The 16,659-nt window shown below is 39.8% G+C and overlaps 2 protein-coding genes across 3 annotated transcripts in view; one reads left to right on the top strand and one right to left on the bottom strand.

The window, feature by feature from the left end:
• Positions 1-464: 464 nt before the first annotated feature.
• LOC108370594 (uncharacterized) overlaps positions 465-16,659 on the bottom strand; it is a 153,419-nt gene continuing 137,224 nt past the window's right edge. For both annotated transcript variants that reach the window (XM_017625955.1, XM_017625948.1), the window contains 2 exons: positions 2,787-3,160; positions 465-2,491 (listed from right to left, as the gene is read on the bottom strand). In XM_017625955.1, coding sequence (XP_017481444.1) covers positions 2,373-2,491; positions 2,787-3,160 — 493 coding nt within the window. In that variant the 3' untranslated portion in view covers positions 465-2,372. The remainder of the gene's footprint in view (positions 2,492-2,786; positions 3,161-16,659) is intronic.
• LOC108370607 (uncharacterized) lies at positions 14,031-15,752 on the top strand. Its single transcript, XM_017625967.1, has 3 exons — positions 14,031-14,603; positions 14,680-15,055; positions 15,179-15,752. Exons 1-3 carry the CDS (start codon positions 14,261-14,263, stop codon positions 15,321-15,323), a joined length of 864 nt encoding a protein of 287 aa, XP_017481456.1. The 5' UTR covers positions 14,031-14,260; the 3' UTR covers positions 15,324-15,752.

A 16,659-nucleotide genomic window follows, 5' to 3' on the forward strand; every position in this document is an offset into this window, starting at 1 on the left:
TTAAAAAATTTATAATATTCTTATTTTTCGTCTAAAAATTATTGTAAATATCAATTTTGAGTGAATAATCTTCAGTAGTTACTAAAATATCGCAGTTTTCGTATTTCTGAAAATTACCGTTATATGGGAGGTAGGCGTGGTTATTGTCCGATTTTTCCCATTTTCAATACCATCCGTCCAACGCCCGAAAGAAGTACACCTACCAAGTTTCGTTAAGATATATTAATTTTTACTCGAGTTATCGTGTGCACAGACGGACGGACAGACGGACGGACGGACGGACGGACAGACGGTCACCGCTTAATCGATTTCTCTTTTCATTCTGATCATTTATGTATACATTTGTCTATATCTATCTCGATTCGTTTTGCCTGTTACAAACAACCGTTATGTGAACAAAGTTATAATACCCTTGTGCACAAGTGCGCTCGGGTATAAAAATGTATTTCAAACTTTATAACACAACTTTTGCATTTGAAAACAAACACCCTCTTAATTCTCATTAAAAAGTTATAAACCTGTAGTTTTATTTGTATTGAGTATTAAGTGGTGTTAAACTTAAATTGTTTTGAATAGTTTGTAGTTTATTGTGTGAAAATTTCAAGTCGATCGATACACAAACGACTATATAGCGCGTTCAAATGACAATTTTGTTAAAATTATCAAGAATCAGTTCAGCCCAATAATACAATTTCAAACGTCACGCTGCAGCTTTAGTACATTCGATTACAGGAAAATAAATAGCAAAGACAAACTTAAATTTGAACAAATCGTCGCCTGGCTTGATTCAAAGCGAACATTTGAAAGCACACCTACATGTTGTGCCTGTAGCTGAGTGCGCAAAGATGCTAGCTGCAACTAGTTGCGGCCGAAAGTGTTCAAGTTCAAATCTCGCTATGCAGAACATATAATTTAAAATCTTGATGTTCGTTTTTTTTTTTTAATTATGAAAAAGTATCTGTGAAGTGCACTACGAAAAAAAGTGGTTCGGTTACAGGTTACATGTTACTACTACAAGTACTAGTGAAAAGTTACGCAGCGGGAGTCAGTTGTCACCTCCTAGGACAACTCCATGTTAAATGCGACAGTAGAAAGTATGGCTGGTAGATTTGCAAGGTACCGGTATTCGACTCCCGAAAACTGATGAACTCACTAGTTCTGTACCAGTATTTCCGTTGCAGGGTTATTATTGATTTCAAAAATCTCTTTTGTGCCATATTTATGTATTTATCATAAATCCAAAAATCAGTTTGATGAGTAAGATAAAATAACTAATTGTTATGTAGTTCTCAGACGACTTTTTGACACAATCGTTTATATGTCGATGTTAAATATTTTGGAAACCTGTTTTACAATTCTTGAATTTAAAGAAATATGTTAGTATGTAGCTCTATTTCAGACAATCATTGAAACGGGAGAGTCACGCAAAGATAAGCGAAATTGTTTCCAAAACCACACCAATATTGAATAGTTGGACTTGGACAATTGGTTAAGGATCGAACTTGCGTTAGCAGATCTTTGCGCAACTTTCAGTTTTTAGGCATTTTTTCTTGTCGAAACGTTCCTTCGCTTATTTAAAGCCACCCTTGTGTAAAAATGGTTAAGAAAATTCAGTGAGCAAAATGAAATTTTCTTTCAAAAAAGTACTGTTCATTTCTTTAAAAATATATAAAGAAATTGTAATATTCGATTTTTAGAGGATACAATGCAATTGATTACCGCGGTGCTTGGATTACCGAGTGTTCAGATTATCGAGCTGTTTCTGTATTCCTTTAGACATTTTTGACGAACAAAATTTTAGTCGATCTTGTGAAAATGATTAACTTTGATTCGTTCACGCGCATCGATAGTTTGTCTTTTCGATTTGAATCTTTCGCTATCGTAAACAAAAACCACGCATTGGTCTGCTGGAGTCGATTAAGTTGCGCATCTTGGATTTTTGAGAAATAAGTGGATGTGGTTGGGTTTTAGATACGTTCCAAAAAAACATCGTAAATCAAGAAAACACAAATAAAATTCTGAGACTCAGTTTAAGCAAGAGGTCTTCTACGTTCTGTTGGACTGCCCTATTGGAAAAATCTAGATCAGGATCCTTTACATACCAATGCTGCGGCTTTTAGCACCGAGTTCATTAAAATAAAATAAACGAAAATATACATCACCCTTCATAACTTTCTGTATCATTTTGAATTAGTGGCTGATATTTTTGTGGGTTGTACATAGTATAATAGGTATGTATAATAATATTTTTCACTTATAACCTGTTTCTAATTTGACATATTTTTGAGCTTTACTTAGTCTATGTATTTTTGTATGTATTATAATTTCCTCTGCCAACGAGGGAGGAAACGCGCAGAAAATGCATCAACCATTTAATAAATTTTTTCACCATTGACATTGTTGCTAATGCTGGGCTTGGAAACTGGTTCGTTTAGAAAATTTCCCATAGAACGTTTCTTCTTGGCTACCATGAAACGCTTGAATCCATAACCTGCATTACAAAGGAAGTCAAGGTAAATTTTGCGTTACAACAGTTCAGAAAATAAATATTTATGTAAATATTACATACATATGTACGTATATACACATCGTCGCTTGGCGCGCAATACCTCGTATCCCCAAAATGCAATACCACGTATAAGATAGTCCGAAAATTTCGCAAAAGAGCGAAGAACCTTATTTTCTTCAAAACCAAAATACCTTTTTTTCTATTCCACCTCATACGAGGCAGATACGAAGTATTGCGCGCCATGCGACGATATGTATGTGTATTTGGAAAAACTTACGGTTGCCATTACCACCACCCAATGAACTGGCATATTTGTGCTCTCGTTGCAGCTCATATTTAGGTATTGTTTCCATATTCATTGGCACACCATAGTAATCCACCATGTTTGGTTCCAACCACGTGCCCGCATTGTCGTCCAATTCATCCAAGTTGGCGGGGTAGTCGTAAGCATTAGGCGCAGTTGGATAATAGTTTTTCATGCCATTGTAGTTGCTTCCATAGGATTCAGGTGCAGCCGAAATGCCGACTGATGGGTACATGTAACTGTTACTTGTGTCGGTGTCGGTATCCTTACGTGCGCGCTCACCTGCCTCCACTAGCGCAACTAGTGCCAGCATATCAGCAGGGGTTAGTTTAGTATCACGTTTGAGGCTAAAAGTAAAATGATAGTTTATGAGTCTAATTTCACCGTACTATGGCTTTTAGTTAATAAGTATGCATATATGTATATACATATGTGTACTGTTTTATAAATAATATTATTTTAAAATATCCACAAAATCACTTTTTATCTAAAAGATATTAACATTTTTGAAAAATTCCAAAATTGTTCCACTTTTCTGAACTTTTCCAAAATTTTGTATTGATATAACAAAGTTTGAGAATTTTAAATTTTTTGAAAATTTTGAAAACATCAACGTCCAAAAATTTTTTGAATCTTCAAGAATTACGAAAATTTTTTAAATTTTCAAAAACGACGAAATATGAAAATGTTTTCAACATTCGAAAACTTTTAATTTCGTTTGATCAGTTTTGGATATTCGACACTTTTACTTAGAAAAAATTTGTTAGAATTTCTACAATTCTCAAAATTTTTGAAAAATAAAAAATTTCTGGAAATCTATAGTATTCATCATTATATTGAATTAATGGAATTATTGGGATTAACTAAAATTTCTCAAATTCACAAAGTTTTGAAAGTTTAGAAAATTTTGAAAATCCACTCAAGTTATTAAAAATGGGAAACTTCAAGAAATTAAAAACTATCAAAACTCTAAAAATTTTAAATTGCGGTGATTTTTAAATTTATATACACGATATATGCTGCTGGGTCCGCCCCTGCGTCAGAGGATGAGAGCTTGGTAAACTGGCCAGGAGTAGAAGATGCTTAAGAGGGTTTATTCAATTCAATTCAATCTTTATTTAGTCTATACTGATAAGAAATCTTACAGGCTAGATTACAAAAAACACCCTAGAATTTTATAATAACTTACAACAACAGCAGAAACATGTTACATAGTACACTTACTCATATAGGAGCAAATTTAATCAAAATAACTAATTAAATATAACCCTATTAAGTAAAAAGTTGTACATACTTTGTGTATAAGTTTAGGAGTAAATAGATTCAATCATAGATTTGAATAAGGACCTAGAAGTCGAGAACTCAATATTCAACCTTCCTGAGATACAGTTGAATTCCGAAAGAGCTCTAAAAACCGGAGCCAGATAAAAATAATTCGCTTTGACTGGTTGCAAGTAAAATGGTAATTGAAAACGCAATACTCTGTGGGGAACATTAAAGCTTATCAGTTCAAGCAAGTTAGGGCAGTCTATATATCCATTAATTAAGTCATAGACAAACATAAGCGACTGGACAATTCTCCTCCCTTCCAGAGATTTCAAATTAATTAGTTTGCACCTAGCACCATATGAAGGAAGAGGATCCGAGAAATTAAGCGGCTGAAGAGCAAAGCGAATAAATTTTCGTTGAACACGTTCAATTCTACAAGCGTGAGAACTGTAAATTGGGTTCCAAATTACTGAAGCATACTCTAATTTCGAGCGAACAAGTGCATTAAAAAGAGATTTTCTGGTATACGGATCTTTAAAATCTTTCCCATATCTACGCAAAAACGCTAAATTGCTAAACGCCTTTGGAAGTAAATAGCACACATGGTTCACAAAAGAAAAAGCCGAGTCAAACGCAACACCCAAATCCACGAAATCATTAACTTTGGTAAGCTGGTGATTTGAGATGGAAAAGTTTGAAAGAACCGTATTATGAGTTTTTGAAAACGTCATGTGGAAGCATTTCTTTATATTAAGTTCCAACTTATTGCGACAACTCCAGTCAACAAGATTGTTCAAATCCCATTGCAAGTATACAATATCAGACACACAGGTGATTTTCCGAAAAAGTTTCAGATCATCAGCATAAAGTAAAAAGCTAGAGTATTTAAAACATGAGCCAATATCATTAATAAATAGAACAAACAAAAGAGGACCAAGGATACTACCCTGCGGTACCCCCGAGGTGGCGACAAATGACTTCGATTTGTGATGTTCAATTTCCACAAATAGAGTTCTATTCGAGAGATAAGATTTTAAAAAAGACAGAAAAATAGAATGAAAGCCAAGACACTTAAGTTTATACAGCAAAATAGAATGAGATACTTTATCAAATGCTTTCGAGAAATCAGTGTAGATAGAGATAGAGTCAACCTGATACCCACATTTAAAAGCCGATACGCAGTACTCAGAAAATAGCGCTAAATTTGTAACCGTAGAACGACCGGACACAAAACCATGCTGGTGAGGTGACAGGATTCGTTTGGAAACAAAATACAACTTCTTAAGTGTAGTCTTTCGAATATATTTTGACATAAAAAAAAATTTAAGAAATTTGTCTACAGATTTATTAAAAACTTTCGACTGTCTAAAGAGGCGTTTGTGAGCCAAATCTATTTAAAATATTTTAAAACTATAAACAGCTTACGATTTGGTTCTCAGAGATCGTGCCAACTGCGTATTGGGATTTTCTTTCACAAGTAAAACCAGCCTTTCGAGCTTATGCTTAATATTCACCACGTTAAAACTGCATGAAATGAAACCATTTTTTTTTAATTAGTGTCTAGCCGCCATAAAGTAAAAAAAATGCGTGTGTAATACCGTACACATGATAGAAGTGAAACTTCATAAAAAAGGTGTGAGTACCAGGTACCTACTCACGAAATTGGATGTGTAAACATATGTTTACGGTTCGGCAAACCATTAGGCGATTGAGTTACATACATAGGTTTGGTTAGAAATCAAACAATAATTTCATTTCATCTTATTAATTTTCTGATATACATATAATTTATTTATTCATTTTCCGGTAACACCACCTTATATGAATTCGCGCTTCTAGCATCCATAGGACCGGGTTGTAATGGAAGTAATTGTATGTTTAACAAATAAATGAAAATGTTTATAATGCAATCAATAGATCCTTACGAATTCGCCATTACCAAGGCACTAAGTAACGTACGCACTTTTGTTTGCAAAATGAATTTATTTAAGTTGAAAGAAGACAAATTCCTTTGTTTGCCATTTATTCTTACTCGCTTTCTATCTTCCAAGGCGAATTAATATATTCTCATCACGAATTCATATATTCATGTGGTAGCAAGAGTATAAAAACATAAAATTACCTTATAAATTAAAAGCATAAGTATCACATGTATGCGTATTCCAATTCACGAAATCATTTCATCGATCTGAGTAAAAACTAAGTGCATAAACTCTATTTCGCGTTGATTGTAATCATGAAATGGTGTTCATTCATTCAGTTTCTACCACAAACGCATCAAATGATTTCATGAATTGGCCTACGCATAATGGTAGTAAATGACATAATGAATTACAACAAACACATCCTTTTGACATAATGCAAGCCGAAAACGTTGGTTCAAATCAATCCGCAATCAAGTTGGACGTTTTGCCCACAAGCATTGCAATTTTGCGAGCAGTCTCATTGTAAAATCTCTTTTTTACAATTTCATAGTTTCGGCTTACATTTATAAAATTCAACGAAAGCACGTACCTATTTCGGCTGAGTTATCCATTTTCGGTTATTTAGTGTACAAAATAAACGCAAATTAAATGAGTTTGTACAACATGGCCATTAATGTAGCGATAAGTTGTACAAATTGCCCGAACATCCAAATTTTTTGATGCTTCATACAACCAAGACATAAATTCATTCAACAGGCCCACAAACGGTGCAATCTAGAGCAAAACAACACCAAGATGAACCAACGGTCGCTACGTTTAACATCGGGCGAAAATCTCAACTGCTCCTGAAACACTACCTTATATAAGTTGGCCTTGCTATCATCCTCACATATGTTCATCAGAGTATACCAACGAAGCACGATTGAGAGAATACAAAGGTTGCGCCGATCTCGGACCGCTATTCCTCTCTCGCAATTGCACCAGTGTGACGTCACACAAAAGTTATTCTCAAAAATCCTCTCTGATCGGCGCAATCTTGTATTCTATCATTCTTGCCAACGAAGGACGAGTTAATACAAAGAGATAGCGAGAGCTCAAAACTACTCTAGAAAATTACACGAACAATGACAAACATGAACAAATGTACAACAAACACATAATTTTTGAAAATCGGTACAGTTCGAATTTATATCAAAGAGCAGCTTATTAGACTTGTTTTCGTTTGTACTACCACAGAATAAACAGTATACAGAAGACGCACCACATACAAATTTATTTTTCTTCGGCGGACGTAATATTACAACCCGGACCAGAGCAGAGAAGTTAACATTACGACCACTATGAATAACATGGCGCCCCGGAACAGAGCAGTGGAGTTAACATCACGTCCACTATGAATAACATGAAGTTAACATCTCGCCCTAAACACACATCGTGATCGGCGTTGCCGCGAACTTGAAGAAAATATATCAGTTGCCAAGCAGAAAAAGTACCAAAAGCACACAAAACTGTTGTTATATTAAATCCATAGTAATAAAATAGTTATAAAAAAAATTATATTTCTTGCTTCTGTCTGCTTATTTGCATACTGAAAAACAAACTTATAGGGCCCCTAAACCTAAAATTGCGCAAACCTTATTTTGAAGAAACGTTGCTCAAGTAAATATGTGCAAGAAATATGAATGTGCTTTGTATATATTGATAGCTTCATCTTTAAAACGTAAAAAAAAACTAAGTTAAAAAAAAAATATTTTTTTTTCCACGCTTTTACCCATATTTTAGAGCACGATCTGGACACCAAAATCAAAATTAGACTAAAAATTTCGCAGTGGTCGCCATACGAAGCACAAATTATTGTACAATAACACAAACATGAGCAAAATATCAAAATAATTATTATTTTAGCGCAATAACTGTGCAATTTAGTACAAACGACCCCATACACCACACAAACGCTCGTCGCAAGCCCGATATTTCGTTATGTTTTTGTGTGGTTTAGGGGTCCTATAACAGTGGCGTGTGCAAAGAAATTCCGGGTTGTGTTTCCCTTATAAGAGTTACCAAATCAACTTATAAATATCTATATATAAATTGTGAGACTTTAAATAACCTTTGCCTTTAGACTAGTAGTACTATCCATAGTTTTCGAAAATTCATTTCTGCCAGCCGAAAGTATCAAAATACGGCATTTGGAAACAAAAAAGTATCAGATATTAAAATTTAGAAAAACAGTATTAAAAAATATACAATTGTACCAAAACGGCAACGCTGATCATGATGGAAAACGTAGTTAACATCTTGTCGTCATAGCGATGATGGAATTAACATCGTCAGCCGAGTGAAAATAACGCTAAAGTAACAGAGGCAGCGCCGCTTGTGATACCCTTGCTTGCCTCACCGCTCGTGCCATAAATTCAAATTGGTTGGAAAGTCGACATGCGTCTTCTGTATACTGTTTGTTCTGTGGTAAAACCAAATGCAAGTAATAGTCAATAATACTACTGTTAACGCCACCTACATGTCAACTACAACATCCATCCGGCAGTACCAGATAATTTTATGTTACCGCTATGTCATTTTCGAACATTTATGTATTTACTTATTTACTTATATTTTACTTGTCCTATATTTGTCCTTTAATTGTTCATAGTCATTCGCAGCGCAAAAGCCGACGAGAACATACCACATAAAACCCGCGCCTAACGCGGTTTTCTGTAATTCGCGCCAATCGCGGTTGATGTAATAGTTTGTAGACCAAAACCAAAATTTTACTTAAATAAAACAACATCTTAATTGCGAATCTGGTTTAGTCTATTTTACAAAGTTTTATGTGGTTCTCGCCGATTCTTGCAATTTATGGCCGTTAATGGTCTGAACGGCGCATTAGTTCTTAATTTGTCATTGCCATTGACAATCGCGCGGCCATGTGCAAATAAAGAGTATCGCGATCGAATATTTGTAAAGTCACTCAACAGAGTTGAGAAAATTAAAATATTAAATAAAATCGCGAATCGTGCGTTATTAATTCACCATTTCGAGACAAAAATCACGGAGAAGTCGAGCTGTACGATTCCAGTATCTTCATTGGCCGCCAAGCTGAACTTCTCGTGTGCTATATTTGTATGCTGTTTGTTGTTGCTGTCTGGTGCATTTTGTCAAGGTGTCACCGTCAAGTCACGTTTTCCAGTAGCAAGGCTACTGTGGTCATTTCGAGGAGTTAAGGACACGTATAGAAGGAGTCGAGCTGTATGCTTGCCTGCGTCGTCGCTGCATTGTCCACATAATTTTACATTGGGTGCTCAACTTGCTGCGAGTTGTTGATCTTGTCGCATGGTCCTCCCGAAAAGTCGCCATTTTCTGTACGAAGACGAGCTGTACGACTTTGCGAGTTGAAGTAGCCGTTTAGTTGTTCGCCGCCTTAAACAACTATACTGCTTCCCTCATATACATAGTTCCAGATCGCTGCAACTACTGTACGGGTGGCTAATTGCTGGAGTATAGGTTGATCGTAACAGTAAGCATGCCAATGACGACCAGAGGCACAAGTCGGGATGAAGAAGGGCATTCAGACGAGGAGGATGCTGCAAATCAAACCTTAATGGAGGGTAATTTGGCTCACATGTCACAGGAGCAAATGAACACCCTACTTTCAGCATTGACCGGCATCAAGAAGACGGTAGAAGAGTTGCGAGAGGCTACGTGTCAAAGTCAAAAGGACATAGTAGAGCTTCGCACACGCATATCAGCAGATGCAGCAGAAACACTTGCCTGCCAGACAGCATTACCGCAAGCCGAAGTGCGACAGTTACCCGCTTCGGGTCAACCACCGTTACTCAGTGGTGATAAACCACCGCCTATAACATCAATATACCGCGCATTATCTTCCGGACAAATGCCGCCGTTATCGAATCAACAACTGCAGGGTCAGCCGCTGCAGACGCCGTCAACCAATATGCCGCTACGTCAGTCGATAGCGCAGCCGTCAACTTATACACTGCAGGGTCAGTCGCTGCAGACGCCGTCAACCAACATGCCGCTACGTCAGTCGATAGCACAGTCATCAACTTATACACTGCAGGGTCAGTCGCTGCAGACGCCATCAACCAACATGCCGCTACGTCAGTCGGCAGCGCAGCCGTCAAATTATACACTGCAGGGTCAGTCGCTGCCGACGTCATCAACTAACATGCCGCTGCGTCAGTCGATCGCGCAGCCGCCGCCAACGTATACGCTGCAGGGTCAGTCACTGCCGCCTTCGCTCAGAATTCTGTCGACGTCATTAAATGCTCTGCCGTCGGAGCAGTCAACGCCAACACCGAATGCACAACATCATCTGCCGTCGCAAGCTATGCCAACGGAGCCATCAGAGAATCCGTCGCCGGCCTTAACACCTTACTACTCTGAAATTTTTAGCGTCAAATTACATCCGTTGCCAGTTTTTTATCGCGACCCAGAAGATTGGCCGCTATTTCGGGCGAATTTTATTGATAGCACAATTGAGTTCAGGTACAATAACAGACAGAACCTTATGAGGTTACATACAGCCCTGCAAGGCAACGGTAGGCGTGTTGTGTCATCGCTGCTAATTTTTCCCGAGAATGTTCCGCAGGTTATAGAGGAGCTCCAGTTCAACTGCGGTAGACCAGAACTACTCATAAATGTGCAGACGCGAAAAGTAAAAGAATTTCCCATAATATATGAAGGCCGGCTGGAACAAGTGCTAGAGCTGGCTAACAGGGTTCGCAACATTATCGCATTTTTTCAAGCAGCAAGCTGCGAGCATCATCTATTGAACCCAATGCTCCTAGAGCTACTTGTACTGAAGCTACCCGGCTCGAAGCAGTTTGAGTGGAGCCAATACGCTGCCAATGTCTTACCATTTCCTACTGTCCAGACATTCGCAGAATGGCTAAGCGAATTAGCAAGAGTAGTTAGTGTCATGCCGTCAACGTTGTCTGGCATGCGTAACAGTCAAGCGCCGTCAAATACACGTCCAAGATGTCAACCGCCAAGTCGTCCGTCAAATACCTCACGTCGTGTGCTGGTTAATAGTAACCAACAGCAAAGAAAAGAGCAACTTTCCTGCTTGAAATGTAATCAAGGTCACAATTTAGAGGCATGTCGGCAATTTAAAGCATTTAGCGTACGCCAGAGATGGGATTTCGTGACGGCTAAGGGTCTATGCTTCTATTGCTTGCAACGCGGTCATAGCCTGACCAGATGTCAACGCAAACAAGAGTGTGCGATTGATGGGTGCAGTCGTATGCACAACCCGCTCTTACATCAGCACACCCCGATAACGCCAGCTCAGCCTATCGCCGAGCCGCAAAGTAGAAATGAACATTTGCTGAACTGCACCGATAGTAAACACGGTACTTGCCTTTTCAAAATTTTACCAGTTATTTTGATGGGGCCCGGAGCCAGCACGAAAGTGTATGCACTTCTAGACGAAGGGTCATCGGTTACGCTGTTGGAGGAAGCTATCGCTGACGCGATCGGAGTCAAGGGTCGGGCAGAGCCGCTAAGATTACAGTGGTTCAACCAAAATCACACAACAGAAGAATCGCGCGTATTCAATCTGGACGTCCGCGGAGCCCAGTCGAAAACATGGTACCAGCTGAAGAATATAACCACCGTCAAGGAGTTGGATTTGCCGGTGCAGACATTTCATCGCCACCAATATAGTCATTTTGAAGACGTGCCAATATCGAGTTATGTCGCCGTAAAACCGTCGCTACTGATCGGTTTAGACAACAGTCATGTAAGTATGGCCGAAAGGACAATACATGCTGGTCCTCATGAGCCAATAGCAGCCGCTACCAAGTTAGGATGGGTAGCCTATGGTTCAGCACCGTCAGCCAGTGCAGTCCAATGTCTTCATGTTCGAAGGTCGCCTACAACGAAGCAGCTTCATCAACTGGTCGATGATTATTTCAGTATAGAAAGTTTAGGCGTGAAGGTACCAGATAGACCGTTGGAATCCGAGGACGACACCAGAGCTAGGACTATCCTCGAAACTACGACGCGAAATATTGACCAGCGTTACGAAGTGGGCCTATTGTGGCGCGAGGATGACGTCGCCTTACCTCACAGCTACGAGATGGCTAAACGAAGATTGCTTAAAGTAGAGAGCAAAATGGCAAACGACAGCCTATATGCTGAGATGTACAAATCAGCTATTGGAAAATACATCGCCAAAGGGTATGTCCAGTTACTATCAGAAGCCGAAGCAATGCAAGAAAGCCCTGCCACCTGGTACTTGCCGCACTTTGGTGTGGTTAACTCCCACAAGCCAAATAAGCTCCGCGTAGTTTTCGTCGCAGCAGCCACAGTTTCCAACGTTTCACTAAACACATTCCTACTGAAAGGTCCCAAATGTGCACAACCGCTTATGAATATAATGCATAAGTTTCGCCAACGCCAAACTGCTGCGGCCGGAGATATTGAAGAAATGTTTTTGGAAATAAAGATTCGACAGGGTGACAGGAATTCCCAAAGATTTTTATGGAGGGATGGAGATCAAAATGAGCCCATTTAAGTTTACATGATGACGTAAATGATTTTCGGTGCAGCTTGTTCGCCATGCTGCGCAGAACACGTAAAGAACATCAACGCCGCCAATTTTCGGGAAACAATGCCCAGGGGAGTGAGAGTCGTCACCGAAAACACATATGTTGACGATCTTGTTGCTAGCTTCGATAGCCCAACCGAAGCCAAGGAGGGGGTTGACGAAGCAGTAGCAATAAACGCAGCCGCCGGGTTAAATCTACGGAACTTCATTCCCAACTGCAAGGAACTGCAATTACGACTCAACAACGATAACCCAGTGCAGTCCGATGTCATCAGCATGGAACGTCAGCCAAGAACAGACAAAATCTTGGGTATGTATAGGAATTCCACCAATGACACGCTGGAGTTTCATTTCAGGTTCCAGAATATACCGAGAGAAGTCACAGATGGCAAGAGGTCACCTACAGAAAGAGAGCTACTAGGCTTGGCCATGGCCATCTATGACCCGTTTGGCCTGCTAGCCTACGTCACCATCCCCATAAAGCTGCTACTACAAGAGACCTGGAGACAAGGCATCGACTGGGATGACTATTTACCAGAACCGCTCGCGTCGCAATGGGCAACATGGTGGCAAATGTTCCAGGAAGTTCGCAAGTTTTCCATACCTCGCTGCTACTCACCGTTATATTCCACCGCCGACGGTCTTCAGCTTCATGTTTTTGGTGACGCAAGCTAAACCGCCTATGCCGCTGTAGTATACCTCCGGATGTTGACCAGCAGCACCGTGCAAGTCGCCTTTGTAGCAGCTAAAGCGAGATGCGCTCCCAAAAAAGCAACAACAGTGCCGCGTTTGGAGCTGCAAGCCGCCATATTGGGTAACCGTCTTCGACTGTCAGTTGAAAGGTGCCTTGACCGAGGCATAGATAGCGTTACATTTTGGAGCGATTCGAGAACCGTTTTGTTATGGATCCGGTCAACTACACGAGACTTTAAGCAGTTTGTCTCAACCCGTATATCGGAAATACTAGCCACATCCAGTCCGAGTCAATGGCGATGGGTGCCCTCAGCGCTCAACGTGGCGGATGAGGCTACCAAGCTCAAGTCGTCGCCAATGTGTCGCACAGATTCTCTCTGGACGACAGGTCCCACATTTTTGCGATCCAAAGAAGAGAACTGGCCTGAAGAACCAGAGCAACTGCACTCAAACATCGTTGAAGAAGAATGTATAAAGAGGACATTAGTCGCACATAATCGTCGAAATGCCATCGATATCAACAAGTTCTCATCTTATACACGGCTACTACGAGTGGTAGCATGGATCTTACGTTTTATACGCAAACTAAAGTCTGAATCACGCCAAGGAGGTGAGTTAGTGCCGAGTGAGATGGTAGCCGCGGAAAATTACATATGTCGTCAAGCACAAGTCGAAGTCTATGGCAATGAGATCAACACACTACGTGCGAACAAGTGTCTTCCGAGGTCGAGCCCACTATTTCAACTGACGCCAAAACTAGATCCGGATGGGAGCTTGCGCATAAATGGCAGAATCGATGCCGCATACTGTCTGCCGGAGTATACACGCCGTCCAATTATTATACCGCAGAGACATCGCCTTGCGTCTCTCGTCTTGGATCACTTTCATCGGAAGAATCATCACCAAAACAACAGGTTAACGATCAATGAAATGCGTCAGCGCTTTTGGGTGCCACATGCACACGCCGTACTGAAAGCTGTAATAAAAGGATGTCCAGTGTGTGTACGTCAGTCGGCCAAGCCGACCACGTCTTTGATGGGTCAGCNATGGGTCAGTTACCACCCGATCGTCTAACACCATATGTCCGCCCGTTTTCCTATACGGGAATTGATTATTGCGGCCCGTTCTTCGTCAGCATTGGTCGACGACGTGAGAAGCGTTGGATCGCCGTCTTCACCTGCCTAACCACAAGAGCGATTCATCTCGAAGTGTCAGTCGATCTTTCAACCGACGCATTCTTGCTTTGTTTGCGAAATTTCGTGAACCGCCGGGGAGTACCAGTTCGCATAAGAAGCGATAACGGGACCCACTTTGTTGGAGCACAACATGACTTGGCAAAAGACGAGAGAATTTTTGATTTTGAAGCTATTCAACGTGAGACGTCAAGGGACCGGATCGAATGGAAAGNTGGCAAAAGACGAGAGAATTTTCGATTTTGAAGCTATTCAACGTGAAACGTCACGGGACCGGATCGAATGGAAATTCAGTTGTCCAGCCAACCCAGCCGAAGGTGGGTGCTGGGAACGCCTGATCCAGTGTGTCAAGCGAATCCTTCATCGTGTATTAAAGGAAGAGGCCCCTCGACTGGAGACCTTTTGTAGCGTGATCATTGAAGCCGAAAACATTGTCAACAGTCGCCCGTTGACAGACATACCGTTGTCGGCACAGAGCCCAGAACCACTGACTCCAAACCACTTTCTTCTGGGAGGCCTCAATCCTACGCAGACTCCTGGCGATGCCGACGAGAAGGTGTGCCTCCGAAAGCAGTGGAGGATCGCGCAAAACTTAAAAGATCGCTTATGGNTGACTCCAAACCACTTTCTTCTGGGAGGCCTCAATTCTACGCAGACTCCTGGTGATGCCGACGAGAAGGTGTGCCTCCGAAAGCAGTGGAGGATCGCGCAAAACTTAAAAGATCGCTTATGGAAGCGATGGATCAACGAGTACCTACCACAACTTCTGACGCGTTCAAAATGGCATAAAGAAGCTACTCCTCTTCAACCAGGACAGCTAGTATTGGTTTGCGACCCGCACTTGCCACGAGGCCAGTGACAGACCGGCCGCATCACCGAAATCATTAAAGCGAAATACGGTCAAGTGAGAAGCGCCACGGTACAAACCAGTGGTGGAACTATTCGTCGTCCAGCCTCGAAGCTAGCCGCTCTGGAGTTTGCGAATCCCCACTAGGATTCGCCGCGGGGTGGGATGTTAACGCCACCTACATGTCAACTACAACATCCATCCGGCAGTACCAGATAATTTTATGTTACCGCTATGTCATTTTCGAACATTTATGTATTTACTTATTTACTTATATTTTACTTGTCCTATATTTGTCCTTTAATTGTTCAAAGTCATTCGCAGCGCAAAAGCCGACGAGAACATACCACATAAAACCCGCGCCTAACGCGGTTTTCTGTAATTCGCGCCAATCGCGGTTGATGTAATAGTTTGTAGACCAAAACCAAAATTTTACTTAAATAAAACATCTTAATTGCGAATCTGGTTTAGTCTATTTTACAACTACGTTAACGGCTTTTTTCGAGTTTAGCTCAAATAAGGAAGATATCCTTAATTTATTGTTTAATTAGATGAAGTTCTTGAAAAATATTCTTAGAAAAATATCATATAAGGGCTTTTGATACGATTAATTCATTTCTTTTTTATTAGCTCTGCGCTATTTCCTTGAGTTTTTTCAAACACCAAAATGGACGGGGTTCACACTTCATGTGTTTGATTTGTTTCAAATTTTCAGGGGTTGATGGATAAACATAAATAAAAAATAAATATGAAATTCGAGCTTGATTAATATATTTTTAAAAACTTTATAGCACAAAAACAAAAACAAATCGATTTAATAGTTTTCCAAATATCTCGAGAACGGGGCGAGGAAGAAATTTGAAAAAAAAGTCACACATACACACATCAGAATTCCTATGAAAAGAAATATTTCTTTTTTTAATTTAATTTTTCAAATACAAATTTTTTGATTAAAAAAAATAGTTTTCGAAAATATGGCATCTCAAAAAAATTAAAAAAAAACAATGGTAGCTCTGAGTATTGCGCAATATTTAAGTATAGCATTATGGGGTGCACTCTACAATAATTTGAGTTATGAATTTTTTTACAGCAATGATGAGTAAAATGAGAGTACATTACGAATTTAAAAATTGTTAAAATTTTTTCTTGAATTTTTTTTAGTATGCAGTTTTGTAGCCCATTAAATTTTAGTGCAAGTGCAAGTTTTAAGCGATTGCAAACCTAGCGTTAATTTTTTTTTTAATTTTCTTCCATAAGAAAAAAGTGCATAAAGCCGTCAGCACAAAAAATATTAAAAATCAACGCAATTTTGCAGTAGCTTAAACTGGCACTTTGTTATACTAAAATT

Source organism: Rhagoletis zephyria, unplaced genomic scaffold (assembly GCF_001687245.7).
Source record: "Rhagoletis zephyria isolate East Lansing unplaced genomic scaffold, Rhagoletis_zephyria_1.1 Rzeph_scaffold_00062, whole genome shotgun sequence".
Lineage (NCBI taxonomy): Eukaryota > Metazoa > Arthropoda > Insecta > Diptera > Tephritidae > Rhagoletis > Rhagoletis zephyria.